The 15,074-nt window shown below is 49.6% G+C and overlaps 1 protein-coding gene across 1 annotated transcript in view; it reads right to left on the reverse strand.

Moving 5' to 3' along the window:
- Positions 1–2,178: 2,178 nt before the first annotated feature.
- The window catches only part of actn1 (actinin, alpha 1), a 43,118-nt gene continuing 30,222 nt past the window's right edge, over positions 2,179–15,074 (reverse strand). The window contains exons 8-18 of the mRNA XM_056589776.1: positions 14,344–14,494; positions 12,889–12,997; positions 12,059–12,199; positions 9,716–9,898; positions 8,900–9,034; positions 8,112–8,291; positions 7,422–7,568; positions 4,799–4,879; positions 3,993–4,058; positions 3,186–3,344; positions 2,179–2,511 (exon numbers count right to left, since the gene is read on the reverse strand). Of these exons, the coding sequence (XP_056445751.1) occupies positions 2,353–2,511; positions 3,186–3,344; positions 3,993–4,058; positions 4,799–4,879; positions 7,422–7,568; positions 8,112–8,291; positions 8,900–9,034; positions 9,716–9,898; positions 12,059–12,199; positions 12,889–12,997; positions 14,344–14,494 (1,511 nt within the window). The 3' untranslated portion in view covers positions 2,179–2,352. The remainder of the gene's footprint in view (positions 2,512–3,185; positions 3,345–3,992; positions 4,059–4,798; positions 4,880–7,421; positions 7,569–8,111; positions 8,292–8,899; positions 9,035–9,715; positions 9,899–12,058; positions 12,200–12,888; positions 12,998–14,343; positions 14,495–15,074) is intronic.

Below are 15,074 nucleotides of genomic sequence, written 5' to 3' on the forward strand. Positions count from 1 at the left end.
TGAAAACGCCGGTTATGTGTTGTCGTGTCAACGGGGAGAAACGGGATTTTAGGTTCTGAAGCGTCACATTATGCACCAGGAAATGCTTAACGTCATGTGAGCGCCCGCTGTACCGTATTGGTCCGAATATAAACACAAACCCCATTGTAAGACGACCTATGTTTGGAAAAAAGATTTGAAGACCAGATCTTGTTTTTATGAATAAATAAATTGTATTCATTGAAATAATATACGAAAATAAAAAGACATAGAATAAAACACTGCATTGCCACTAAACAGTAGTGAAAATAGGCCGTACTGATGTGTACACCAAAGACTATTCCTGACACTCCTCTGCCCCGCTGTGTTCGCTCTGGCTGTGGTCGCTCCGAACTGTTTCGGCCCGTGGCAAAGCGAGTCATCCTCGATGCTGTCCAAGGCATTTTGAGACGCAGCATTTATTTAATGCTCATATGACCTAGTGCTGAAAAAAAGGTTATATGAAAAAGTGTGAGGGTAGCGGTGGTGCGCTAAACTTGTTCTGTGAGCAGCTGGATGTGAACCATGGTGTGAAGGAAGTGAACACAACGATCGATTTTCAACTGTGCGCGCATGCACTGGTGTAATTGAGCTGCGCTGCTATATATCTTTTTTATCAATGTAACGAGTTGCGAGTCTAGTGCAGGCTGAGTTGTTTTTTTCCAGCACCCCCTGCTGAGAATACGTTCTCGCGGCTATGGTTGCACCAGATATTATAAACACTAAACGGTCACATAAATCATTACTATTTTTAGAAAATGTATGTTTGTTTCATATAATTGTATTGGAAGTCCTGGTTTTCACTAGGGTTGCTGCGGTGTGGACATTTTCACAACGAGTAATACACTCGTCTCAACACCGGTATTACCGAGTATAAACGGTATAAACTTTGAAACTAGGTCAACCGCCACACAAGCATCGGTTTTTAGACCCTTCTCGTCCTTCAGTGGCCGCCAACGTTCGAAAGCAGCGCCTAGGATTATTCTTGATTTCAGTTTTTCTCTTTCAGCGTTTTTATTATCAATTACTCTCTGAAAAAGAGTTTTCCTTCTCTTTGCTGGTGGAGGTGGTGGTGGTGGTGGGGATGGTGGCGTCTTGTCTGCCATGGAAATTGTCTTCTACTGCTAGGTCCAAATGTGGATTAACTAGTTCCAGTAGCTACCGCAGGATAACAACAAACAGGACTCAGGAGCTTGCTCTGGGTCACGAGCTCTGGGTCACGAGTACTGCACGAAGGGGTCGCGCGCGGGGCGCGCGGGGGAGGGGGAGTGCAGTACGACCGTTGATTGACGTACTTACTGTCCAATGCAACGAGGTGGCAATCCAAATGATTGGCTGGAGTTTTTCGAGCCCTGCCCGTTCCACAGATGATTGACTTGTTTAATTTTCATGTCAGTACTTCTAACTCAGTGGCTGTAAGCGGGTTATGATAAGGATTTCAAGTAATTTTGCAAAAATGGCCAAAAAAGCAAATTCCGTACCCAACCTTTAATGATCGTCAATAGAATATATCCTTTGTACAGCTATCAGTTTGCAGCAATAATAAATGTTATATATTCCTTTTTCTATAAATAACTCTCTTGTATTATATGTAATTTATTTTCCTATTTAACCTGTAGTCCTTATTTATGCACTCCCAGCGACAGAACATGAAGAGAAAACCGGCACTTATTTTTATTTTATTACTTTATTACAATTTCCATCTCCATTATTTTCAATCAGGTGAAGAAAAATACTTTTTTTTGTTCTGTATAATAAAATATGTCAACTTTATTCTTTTTTTTTTGTTGAAGAAAAACAATGACAAGAAACAAGTAAATAAAAACAGCAACAAACATTTCTCTCTCTCTCTCTCTCTCCCTCTCTCTCTCTCTCCCTAGCTCTCTCTCCCTCCTTCCTCTCTCTTGTGAAAAGCACTAAACAACAGACTCAGAGCGTGAGGGAGGAGTGTGAGGAGGTGGGGGGAGTCAGAGAGAAGGAGGAGGAGGAGGAGGAGGGAGGAGGAAGAGGGAGGAGGACACAGGCCATGGAGGGATATGACAACAAGATAAGGCCAAAGGTGTACAAAACGAGCTTGGGGGGGGGGGGGGGGGGGGGGGGGGGGGAGGGGGGGGGGGATAGGAGAAGGGGGAGAAGAGGAGGAGAAGGAGGGGGGGGGGGGTGTGTGTGCGATGCAATGCTGTGATTGGACACGCGGCGAGCGGGACAGTCGAGGGGGGCGGGGGGAGGGAGGATGTCGATGATGACGATGATGATGATGGCGACGACGACGACGACAGCGTGCGACGACGAAGACCCCGCGTCCCGGACGCGCGTCCCCCCCCGGGGGCCCCCTCAGAGGTCGCTCTCGCCATACAGCGCAGTGGAGAAGGACATGTAGTCCAGGGCCCCGGGGGCCCCATCGGGCCCCGTGTACGGGGCCATGCGGGCGATGCAGTACTCGGCCTGGTCCGGGGGCAGCTCCCGCCGCAGCTCGTCCGCCAGGATGTAGCTCTGAGGGGGGGAGGGGGGGAGGGGGGGAGGGGGGGAGACAGGTTAGGGAGGAAGTACAGCAGCAGAGTAGAGGCCCTCTACTGTACTATAACCTTACACAGGTCAGTATAGATTAGTAGTACAGTAGTGACCACTAGAGTAGTCTTAGTCAAATACTACTGTACAACGCTACATTATGAAGTTTAGTATATGGTACTGGTACAGTATCAGTGTAATACCGCCTTATGCAGTATAACATTTATTATAGAGCATGTAGTAGCACAGTATAGAGCAGCAGTGTACCCAAAGAAGGAGTACAGTGAAGTGCTACAAAAAATCCAAAAGTCGATACTGATGGAAATGAAACTCTGAGGCGGTTCTCATTTCTGATTGGATGCAATTTGGCGCCAAGAAAAGCGGCAGCCAATGAAGAATCAGAAAACAAAACCATCCCCACGTTTAGCCAATCAGAGAACAAAACAAACCCTGGTTTAGCCAATCAGAGAACAAAACAAACCCTGGTTTAGCCAATCAGAGAACAGAACGACACACACTCGGCGCCAATCAGAAACGGCTAACGAGCGTGTTTGTAAGACAGCCGCCCTGCAGCCTCCAGGGGGCGCCATCACCCCAGGCAGACGGCGCCACGCCCACTGTCTGCGCGGCCCCGCCCAGCGAGCGCTGTGATTGGCTACCTTGTCCCCGGCCAGGACCTTGAAGGAGGCCATGACCTGGTCGGCGGTGTCCGTGTCGGCCGTCTCGCGGGACATGAAGTCGATGAAGGCCTGGAAGGTGACCACGCCCATCCTGTTGGGGTCCACGATGCTCATGATGCGCGAGAACTCCGCCTCTCCCTGCCGGGGGGAGAGAGAGAGGGGGGGGGGGGTCGCCATGGAGATGAGGACGCCGTGGAGATAAGGTCTCATTGTTCCTGCCAATATTGTAAAGCATCCTTGAGTTTGAAAGGTGATAAATCGAATTTGTTATGAATATTATTATTATTAGCAAGGTAACGTTTTTTTCTCCATTCTTAGTTGTTATAGTCAACACAATGTGATAACGTAATATCCAAATCACAAATGTATCAATAAATACCATAGATATGACTAATGTCTATGACTAACGCTCCTAAAAGCTTTGTGTGATCTCTTGTATGTTAAGGGTCAAAACATTCAATGTATTGTACTACTATTTCTTCAAATATCTTGTAATACATTACCTGTTATACTGTTATACTATTACCTGTTCTTGACAGTATAGCACATACACATCATCCTCCTTCCTGAGCAGACGTGTTTGTGTGTCTGAGAGTGTTTGTGTGTGTGTGTGTGTGTGTGTTTGTGTGTTTGTGTGTGATGTGTCTCCATCGATATGATGTGTGTGTGTCTGATGTGTGTGTGTGTGTGTGTGTGTGTGTGTGTGTGTGTGTGTGTTGTGTCTCCAACTGTGACGGTGTCAGTGTGTGGTGAGAGCGAGAGAGAGGCGGTACTGATGCTGTTTACCAGGCTGTAACCCATGGAGATGAGGCAGGTTTTGTAGTCCTCAGCATCCATCATCCCTGTTCTCTTCTACAAGGTCACCCCAGGGTCAAGAGACCAACCAGGGGCGGAGGAAGGAAGAGAGGGAGAGGGAGACGAAGGGAGAGACATGCGGGAGAGAGAGAAAAAGAAGGAGAAGGAGATGGAGAGATGGGAATATATGGAACAAGAGGGAGGGAGGGAGGGAGGGAGGGAGGGAGAGAAATAGGCAGAGACGGGGAGAGAGAGAGAGAGGGAGAGAAGGAGATAGAGAGACAAAGACATGGAGAACGATAGAGATAAAGAGAGGAGAGAGATGGAGAGAGAAGAAAAGAGAGAGATAAGAGTGACAGATGGAGAGAGAGAGAGAGAGAGAGAGAGAGAGAGAGAGAGAGAGAGAGAGAGAGAGATGGGGAGAGAGGCAGAAGGACAAAGACATGGAGAATGATAGAGACGAAGGGAGGGGAGAGAGATGGAGAGAGACGAAGAGAGGGACGGAGAGAGAGATGAGAGTGACAAAGATGGAGAGAGAAAGAGAGAAGGGGGGGAGGGCAGAATACCAAAAGTAGGAAACCACAATTTTTTCAAGGACCAAGGAGGACAGAGTCCAGCACGACCCAAAGAACCGGATTTGGAAGAGAAGAAGAAATATAAAAAAAGAGGTAGAGGTGTGAAGGATAAGGAGGAAGTGAAGACCAGGGGCCGGGGAGAGGGGGGGGGGGGGTAGAACAGAAGAGAACACAGGGCATGTTAAACCTCGGGGCCCTCAGGGGCCGGGCGGGGCCAGGTACCTGGGAATCGTTGGCGATATCGAAGCCCAGGCTGATCAGGCAGGCCTTGAACTCCTCGGCCCCCAGCGTGCCTGAGTGGTCCTGGGGTGGGCGACGCGCAGCGGCGTGTGGTTGGGGGGGGGGGGGTCGGCCAGGCAGGCAGGTCAGCCGCCACGGAGGAGAGCGCAGAGTTGGTGAAGGGGGGGGGGGGGGCACGGGCCATGCAGCACACGCCGAGACACACACACAAACGCACACAGAGACACATACACACAGGATGGGTGGGGGAGGGGGTGATTCATGCACAAAGGTGAGGGGGTGAGGGGTGAGAGGGTGAGGGGGTGAGGGGTGAGGGGTGAGGGGGTGAGAGGGTGAGGGGTGAGGGGTGAGGGTTGGGGGGGGGGGGGGGGGCGACATGCACCAGAGACAGAAAACAGAGAACACAAGTGCAGTTTTCGTTAGGACCGTGGCAGGAGCAAGGGGCATTCCGTGACGCACACGCACATGCACGCGCGCGCGTGTGTGTGTGTGTGTGTGTGTGTGTGGCAGGCACGTCTCAACAGGTGTGTTACACGCGTGTGAGCTGGGTTACGTGTGCTTGGCGGTACATTTGGTCAGTATACAGTACGGTGAGATACATCGACACAGAGCTCGCGTTACGTTTAATGTCAGCGACAGGTATGACTAGATGAGCAACAAAGTCATTTCTTTTTCTAACTAAACCTAAAGGTGACATATTTGACCACCAGGTGTGAGTGTGATTAGCCGTTACAAGCCGTTTGAAAATCTGCCTCTTCTGACATAACTGGAATAATATGGGACCTTTAAACTTTTGTATTTCCAAAATGTACGCGACTAACTAACGTTTTAACCAATGTAAATATGACCGTATTTGACCAATATAGGAATATAGCTTAAGTCACACGAGGACATTTATACCAGACACGGTCCAACGTATGACTGACAGTCGAGCTCCGGTGCACCTGCGGGGTTACCCTGGCAACCATCCACCTGCGTGGTTACCCTGGCAACCATCAGCCAGCAGCCGATGTCGATGACCAATAGGAGCGCAGGAAGAATGCATGATGTAATAGTGTACACCAGAGATGCAAGATCCATCCTTAATTGGATCTGTTCCCTGACACACTGTCCCAGAATATAAACACTGGCCTCAGCGTGTGTGTGTGTCTGTGTGTGTGTGTCTCTGTGTGTGTCTCCGTGTGTGTGAGGTTCACATCAGGACAAGCCAGGTACAATAGTTTATAGGAGCATCTAAATTCTAACACAGTGGTTAGGACCATCAATGGTCAGACATTTGGTTGTCTTTAAACAGCCTCAGTTAAGGCTGGGTCTAAGACTAGTGGGACCTAGCTGCTAGCCTAGCCTTAAACCCAGCCTCAGTTAAGGCTCGGTCGAAGGCTAGGCTAGGGGGACCTAGCTGCTAGCCTAGCCTTAAACCCAGCCTCAGTTAAGGCTCGGTCGAAGGCTAGGCTAGTGGGACCTAGCTGCTAGCCTAGCCTTAAACCCAGCCTCAGTGAAGGCTGGGTCTAAGGCTAGGCTAGAGGGACCTAGCTGCTAGCCTAGCCTAAGACCCAGCCCCAGTGAAAGCTGGGTTTAAGACTGGGCTATTGGGACCGAGCGGCCATGCTAGTGGGACCTAGCTGCTAGCCTAGCCCGGTTTTCACACAATGCAGTGGCCACAGCCAACAGTCCATACTTGTTGTTTAGTCGTTGTGTTACAGGGTTAAGGACGTGTGTGTGCGTGTTGTTTTTTTAGTAACACTGCAGAAACAAGACAACAGTCCAGGGTCGCGGTCTCACCTCAGCCTCGGTGCTTGGCCGACGTCCCGAGTCTAAATACGTGAGAAACACATTCTTGTCACCGGCCGGACCCGACCGGATTCAAACCCTCGCCCTCGCCATCAGAACCACGGCCCGGTTCAGACGGGCTTCGTGTTCCAAAGGGGGTAATCAGCCAAGCTGTGCTCTTTGTATCTGGGATTCAGCAGCTGTGATTCCACGCCCGCCTCAGTCTCCCAACGCTGTGCAACTCTAACCTCCGACCGCAAATAAAACACCAAACACAGGGTTGATTAAACCAAGGGCTTTGTTTCTAGGTTGTTCCGGGAGGTTGCTAGGGCGTTTTTAGGGTGTTTTGGGTAGCTGGCTTGGTTGCCTACGGTTGGTTGCTATGGTGTGATCATTTTATGAAGGTTTGATCCTTTTTTTATTCTAGGTTCGTAAGCTCATCCGCCACGAACGCATCACCGTGACGCGCGCTTCGGCGTGTTAAGGCCTAGTTATGGTTCCACCTCGACGCAACGCAAGTGGGTTTACGGACCCGTTACGTCCTTGCGGACCCTCCTTGCGTCCACCGCAAGGGCCTGACGTGCGTCTCCCAAAAAGTGTAACCTTGCATCGAGGCGACGCAGCAGCAAGGGCTGTGATTGGTCTGCTCACGTAAGCCCGACATTAACCCAACGCAGAACCACGACTGCATTGAAGCGGCTGCATGGTCATTTGCGTTGCGTCAACGCCCGACCATTACTAAGCCTTTACGCGTGTGAATCTGACGCTAGCGTACGACGGGGAGCACACGCGGCGTCCTCGCCGTCTATCTGCGGCGCCACTGGCCAGCACTGACCCGGTCGAAGTGGTTGAAGGAGGCGCGGAACTCGTTCATCTGCTCCTGGCTGATGCCCTTGGCGTCGCGGGTCAGGATCTGGTTCTCGATCTCGTTGATGGTGCGGGCGATGGTGGTCAACAGCTGCTCCCAGCCCACGCGGATGTGCTGCAGGGGGGAGGGGGAGGGGGGTCAGACAGGAAGTTCAGGGAGGATTCGACAGGAAGGAAGGGGAAATGGAGACGACTGCACCCAGAGGAGGTGAGGGCAGGTGGTGAATCATGGCGCGAATTGGTTTTTCGTTTTTTCCAACATGTTGGATGTTACCTCATGGAATAACAGAGGTCAGTTGAGGGGCAGCTAGGCCTCAAAAATGCTAAACACTGTGATCTCAGCCCCCCCCCCCCACCAACAAGACATCAGCTCATCAATTCAACCTGTAGTTTCAATTTCACTTACAAAGTGAAAGTGAAAGTAAAAATGTTTATAAAGTCATAGGACAAAGCGATGTGATCCCATGTGTGATTAGATAAGAGAAGATAAGTGAGGACTTCACTGATCCCAGACAGGGAATAAAGGAGCTCCAGCAGCATGTAAAGGCAGCACAAAAGTGGAATCAAACCCAAACCAGCAGGACGCTGCTTGCTGGGAGGTTCCTAGTGCATGCTGGGAGGTTCCTAGTGCATGCTGGGAGGTTCTCAGCGGCCCTACCTCCATGGTGTAGTTGGTGTGCTTGTTGTCGAAGATGAGGGCCTCCTGGATGAGCTTGTGGTCTCCCTCCAGTTGGTCGATCTTGGGCTTGTAGTTGACGATGTTCTTCTCGTACTGCCGCAGGTGCGTGAGCTGGTCCTCCAGGGTGCCGTGCATCTCGATGGAGATGCGGCCGATCTCCTGCAGAAGAGCCGTCGCAGAAGAAGAAAAAAGTCAATTCAGCGTTATGGTCAATTCCAAAATATGTGCCTGACAAACAGAGGAATCGAAATTGCGTTTGTCTCTGATCCAGGGTTCAATAAGGAGAAAAAAGAGAAAAATTGTTTAAAGAAATAAGTAAATAAATTGTGCAAAATAATTAAAAAAAAGAACACAAAAAAAGGAACGCAAGAGCATTCAGTGAGTTCCTGATTCTGTCGGAGGTTTTTGAAAGGCTTTGACGTGTTTGACGCGAATTTCAGCAAATACGCTATACATCACTTGGAGGGGGATTTCATCCGTTCCAGTAGGTTTCAGTTCTCTTAATCCTATTTACTTTTGTGTAACTAATACTGGGACCGGACTATTAGTTGGGACCGGACTAAGACGATTGATTCCCCCAGAGCTCACCAAAGTTAGCTTTAGCCTCATGCTTATTTATGAGCCATTGTTCTCCAGTACTACTGAATCAGTTCAATATTTTAATGTATTCATCAGATCATTTTCACCAGCTTGCAAAACACAGAATCCTCCGTCTATAAAACTATAACTTTGTTTTTACGACCCTCCCGCTCCGGGCCGGGACTGACCTCCATCTTGGTCTGGATCCAGGGCCCGATGACGTTAGCCTGGTTAGCGAACTGCCGGCGCAGCCTCTCGTTGTTCTGCTGCCGCGCGTGCTCCTCGATCAGGGCCTGGTCCCTCTGGGGCACCAACTGCCTCACCTGCAGGGCGGAGGGCGGAGGGCGGAGGAGGAGGAGGAGGGAGGAGGAGGTTGGAGGGAGGAGGGGGGAGGAGGGAGGAGGAGGAGGGAGGAGGGTGGAGGAGGAGGAGGAGGGAGGAGGAGGGTGGAGGGTGGAGGTGGGTGGAGGAGGGAGGAGGAGGAGGGTGGAGGGAGGAGGAGGGTGGAGGAGGGAGGAGGAGGGTGGAGAGGCGTGATTAGGGGGAAAATCATAATCACGATTGTTTTGGTCGATGTTGAAATCATAATTATTCCAACCGATTAATTTTATGGAGTTTGATAACATGATGCATTACTTCAGCGTTTCTCTCAAAAAAAACACTTTGTAACTGAGAACTGATATTTCCCCCTTAAAAAAATACCCAAAATGTGAATCTGCGAAAGTAATGTACAAATATGTATCCATCAATTTCTATAAAATGTCAACAATAAAAAATAAAATATCTAGTTTCTAGATTCTATTAGTTTGGAGATTGTTTGACCTAAAAATCGAAATCGCGATTAAATTAGATTAATTCTTTCTCCTTCCCTCCCTCCCTCTCCCTTCCTTCCCCAAAGTGCTCCACCCTGACGGAGCCATCTCTCCCCGTCCTCTCGTCGTCGTAGCGACTGCATCACCTACAACCTCCCCCCCTCCAGCGGTCTCCCGTGTTTGGGCGCTCACCTTGTCCCACTTGGCGTTGACCTCCTGGGGGTCGATGGCGGTGTAGGGGTTGCTGCCGGCTATGTTGACGTGGTAGGTCTGCACGATCTTGGCGATCTCGTTGTGGATGCCCAGGATGGCCTGCCGCTCCTTGTCCGCCTCGGGCAGCGTGGCCTTGAACTGCTCGTGGGCGGTGCTCAGGCCCTGTCATTTCAAAAGTAAAAGCACAACGTCAGAGTCAGACCAAGTCCCCCAGGCAAAGACGGGGCTGGCTTATCTCAGCATTTCCCTCCAAAAAAACACTTTGTAACTGAGAAATTTCACCTTAAAGAACCCCCCACAAAATGTTCAAATAGAAAATGTTCAGATCGAAAATAATGTACAAATATGTATCGAGCGGTTCCGTTGCCATTTCTAGAGGACAATTAATGAATAAAAAAAACAGCGTATAAGTGTAAATGTATAAGTTGCTTCAACTCGATTAATTATGAAAAACTAAATTGCCATGATTAAACCCACAGCCCTAGGTAGAGCAGTTTGGCTAGTAACCGGAAGGTTGCTAGTTCGATCCCCGGCTCCTCCTCGCTGAGTGTCGAGGTGTCCCTGAGCAAGGCGCCTCATCCTAACTGCCCCCGACGACCTGGCTGTCGCCCTGCGTGGCCGACACCGCCGTCGGTGTGTGAATGTGCGCATGAACCGTTTAGAGTCGCTTTGGATAAAAGCGTTTGATAAACGCCCTAAATGTAAATATGCCAGCGAGGCCGAGGGATTCAAACCCATCGACCGAGCTGCTGTGGAAACACTCGATGGGAGTACAACAATAAACCTTGACGGATTCGATAGAAGCCGCAGTGCCACCATTACTCGTCCAAAATAAGAATGATATTATTGATATCCTTTACTTTGTTTAACCAACAAAGACCTTGAGAGGAGCGTGCATTCACTGAAACAGTCGACACCGCGTCGGCAGTGTTGGTGGACCACATGACTGGAGGCCATTTTGTAATTACAGTGTTTCAGCCATGCGGTTGAAGGCTAGGTCTCTGCATCTGTTAAACAGCGATTGGATTGTTCTAGCGCTGATTCATTATGTTGGCCCCAGAGGCGACGCCCGAGGAGGTAATGATACCGTAACAACAGCTTAGCCAAAAATATGAATACTTTATCCTCACAATAACACGATTACAGCGCTGTGCTGCATCGACGACGGGAGAAATAGTGTGGTTCTGCCTCTAGATTAACTGTTAATGCGAGGAATAAACACTGCCAGCGTTTGGGGTGCAACTCCCCCACTAGGGTGCTGTTCTGGAGGACGGTTTGGATAGAAGCATTCAGATATGTGCCATTAATGAGCAGCGAGGTTCCTCTCACTCTTCTCCCAGTGAGGACGTTGGGTCCCGAACACAGAGCCTTTCAGCGGTGAGTCAGACCCCCGGATCACTACAGCCTCCCTCCTCCCAGATCCATTACCCAGCCGGGCTGAGGAGTGGAGTTGTTCCGATACCATGATGCCATTACGATTCCTTTGCTTGAGTATCGGCCGATACCGAGTATATGCCGATACAGCCTCCAGCATTGTAACTACTAATAACACTAGCTCATATTGAAGGGTGTTCTGTTATTTATTTGTTTTGAGAACTAGATCATTTATGATCTATATCCGATTTATGATCCGCCCGCCTGGTCACCATGGGGTCCAGGGCATTCAGCCGATCTGCCCCCCACCTCTGGAACACCCTCCCACCTGACATCCGTAACTCTGACACTCTCTCCACTTTTAAGTCCTGTCTAAAAACACATCTTTTTAAACTGACATATTCAATGAAATTCATTGTCTTCCACCCATTTCACCCCACTTGTGTAAATTGTTTCAATGTATTCTTGTTCTCTTTTTATGATCGTTGATTTTGTTTTTTAAACACTGCCCTGTAAGGTGACCTTGAGTGCTATGAAAGGCGCCCTCAAATAAAATGTATTATTATTATTATTATTTATTATAATTATAATAATACATTTGTAGCTAAGCGTACATGCATCCATGTTTTTCCGACTCGGTGGCTCGAACGCACGTACGTCAGAGACGACGCGTTCCCATTCCGACTTCCCACCCCCGACCGCTAACGACCGCAGCATAACATGGCCCGTGCGTGTGATGTTCTCTGCCTGTGAGGTCGATTAACTCGTCACGTTTCATGTGCAGCTATCGGGTCTTAAAGGCAGCATCGGGTATCGGCGAGCATGGCGATTCCATGCTGCGATCCGATACCATCACACGACTGGCTCATGTACTGAGCTCTTCTGAGGGAGTTCCGATGCAGGTGTCGGTATGGGAACCACTCCCGGGGGGGGGGGGGGGGGGCTCACCTGGATCTCCTCGATGGTGTGGACGATGAAGGTGTCCTGCAGATCCTCCATGGCGCCCTCCATCCAGTTGTTGAAGGGCGCGGCCCGCTTGGCGAACTCCAGGTACAGCTGGTCGATGGTCTCCAGGAGCTTCTCGGTTCTCTGTCGGCACACGGGGAGAACACGCTTAGAACAGGCTTCAAACCAGCTCTGTTCACTGGCCACACCAGCAGAGCAGGCTTCAAACTAGTTCTGTTCACCAGTCACTCAGTAGTTCCTTCATCACTACTCATCCAGCTTGATTCACTTCTAGTCAAACCAGCTTGATTCACTACTAGTACAACCAGCTGTATTCACTACTAGTCAAACCAGCTTGATACACGACTGGTCTAACCAGCTTGATACACGACTGGTCTAACCAGCTTGATTCACTACTAATCTAACCAGCTTGATTCATTACTAGTCTAACCAGTTTAATTTACTGCTTGAACCAGCACAATTCGTCCAACCAGCCTCATTCACTAGTCCAACCCGCTTGATCCACTAGTGACCAGCGGTCAGTCGGGTGGAGGGTAAACAGCCGATCAGCGTCTAAGCAGTCCTGCTATGCAGGTTCTTATAAGGCCTCGACTCTCAGGGGCCAATCAACTCACACTTTTATTGAGTCCCTTTGTTTAGAGGATTACCAGACTCTCACTCTCTCTCTCTCTCTCTCTCTCTCTCTCTCTCTCTCTCTCTCTCTCTCTCTCTCTCTCTCTCTCTCTCTCTCTCTCTCTCTCTCTCTCTCTCTCTCTCTCTCTCTCTCTCTCTCTCTCTCTCTCTCTCTCTCTCTCTCTCTCTCTCTCTCTCACCTGCAGGGCCTCACTGCGTTTCTGGGTCATGTTTCCCAGTCCGTCCCACTGGTCACAGATCCGCTGGCAGCGAGCGTTCACACTGGGAGAGTCATAGTAGTCCAGCTCACTGCGCGCACGCGCACACACACACACACACACACACACACACACACACACACACACACACACACACACACACACACACACACACACACACACACACACAGAAAGACAAGCAAGCACACACACAGATAGACAAGCAAACAACAGACAGACACGAACACGCACACACATACACACACACACGCACACACACAGATGCACATGCACACACAATACCACAGATAGACACACACACACACACACACACACACACACACACACACACACACACACACACACACACACACACACACACACACACACACACACACACACACACACACACACAGGGAAGATAAATTAATTAGCATTTCAATTGCATCAGTTACTTTCCAGACACATCTATAAACGTTGTCGCACACATGTTGATTATATTAACAGCAGGGGACTGTTCTCTGATCTGTGATTACACAACCGCATATGGATGGAAGGCTTGGGTCATAACAAGGAGTCATTATTAACGACATGCACCACGACATTGTCAGGGTACGCCATGTGAAAGGCACCTCGGGATAAACATTCTCCTTATGTGGGAAGGAGAGTGTGGCAGCAAGGGGGACTCACAGCTGAAAGGTTCTGAGTTCGCTTCCCAACGTCCTAAGTCTAACCTTTAGGCATCCAAGGGATGGAAGATGCCCCCTAACCTCCTTAATGACCTGTCTCTGAACTGTCTAACCTCTACCTGCTCCTTAATGACCTGTCTCTGAACTGTCTAACCCCTACCTGCTCCTTAATGACCCGTCTCTGTACTGTCTAACCCCTACCTGCTCCTTAATGACCTGTCTCTGAACTGTCTAACCTCTACCTGCTCCTTAATGACCTGTCTCTGTACTGTCTAACCCCTACCTGCTCCTTAATGACCCGTCTCTGTACTGTCTAACCCCTACCTGCTCCTTAATGACCTGTCTCTGTACTGTCTAACCCCTACCTGCTCCTTAATGACCCGTCTCTGTACTGTCTAACCCCTACCTGCTCCTTAATGACCTGTCTCTGTACTGTCTAACCCCTACCTGCTCCTTAATGACCTGTCTCTGTACTGTCTAACCCCTACCTGCTCCTTAATGACCTGTCTCTGTACTGTCTAACCCCTACCTGCTCCTTAATGACCTGTCTCTGTACTGTCGAGTGTTTTTGTTGCCCTCTGGGGGGCTAGGGTCAGGGAGGTGTCAACAAGAGTTGGCCCGTTAAGCCCTTTGAGACTGTAATGGTGATTAAGGGGCTATACAAATCAAATTTAATTGAATTTAATTAACCAACCGTCTCCAGTGATAAAAAATGGTGGCTGTGTTGCCCCCGGGGATCTGGGCTTACTTCAGCTCCTGTGCGATGGCAGCGATCTGCTCGACGCGGTCCTGGTGGGCTGCCAGGTCGCTCTCGAAGGCCTCGTGCTTCTTCAGCAGCGCCTTGATCTCGGACAGGGAGGCCGTCTCGTAGTCGCGGTGCTGCAGCATCTCCTCCTTACCTGCAGGGGGAGACAGAGAGCGAGTGAAAACGCCGCAGTGCTGCCGGCTCTACGGTCTTCTGCTCTGCTGCTGCTCTGGATCAGTTCTGCATTAGTTCTACTGTTTTGTACTCTAGATTTATTCTATATAAGTTATATTACCTTCTATTCTAGTTCCGCTGTAGATCAGTTCTACATCGGTTCTACGGTCTTCTACTCTAGATCAGTTCTGCATTAGTTTTACTGTCTCCTACTCTGGTTCCGCTGTAGATCAATTCTACCATAGTTCTAATGTCTTCTACTCTAGATCAGTTCTGCATTAGTTAACTGTCCAACGGTTTTCTGAAACATCAGCTGTTTGAGATCAACCGACGTCCACTGAGCTTTGTGGCCCCGTGGCAACCACAGGAAAATAAAGCTATCCTAAAGAGCGCCGTTGTGGTTGAATCACACAGGGACGTTTTGTAGTAGTAAAAGGAAGTGGCAGTGATTCATTTCTGTTCACGTCGGGATGACAGGAGACCCGTTGTGATTGGTCCTCACAGGCTGAGTCACTACACGCACAGCAGTGAGCAAGTCCAACTCCCAGAAGGAATCCTCG

Source organism: Gadus chalcogrammus, chromosome 5, assembly GCF_026213295.1.
Source record: "Gadus chalcogrammus isolate NIFS_2021 chromosome 5, NIFS_Gcha_1.0, whole genome shotgun sequence".
NCBI lineage: Eukaryota > Metazoa > Chordata > Actinopteri > Gadiformes > Gadidae > Gadus > Gadus chalcogrammus.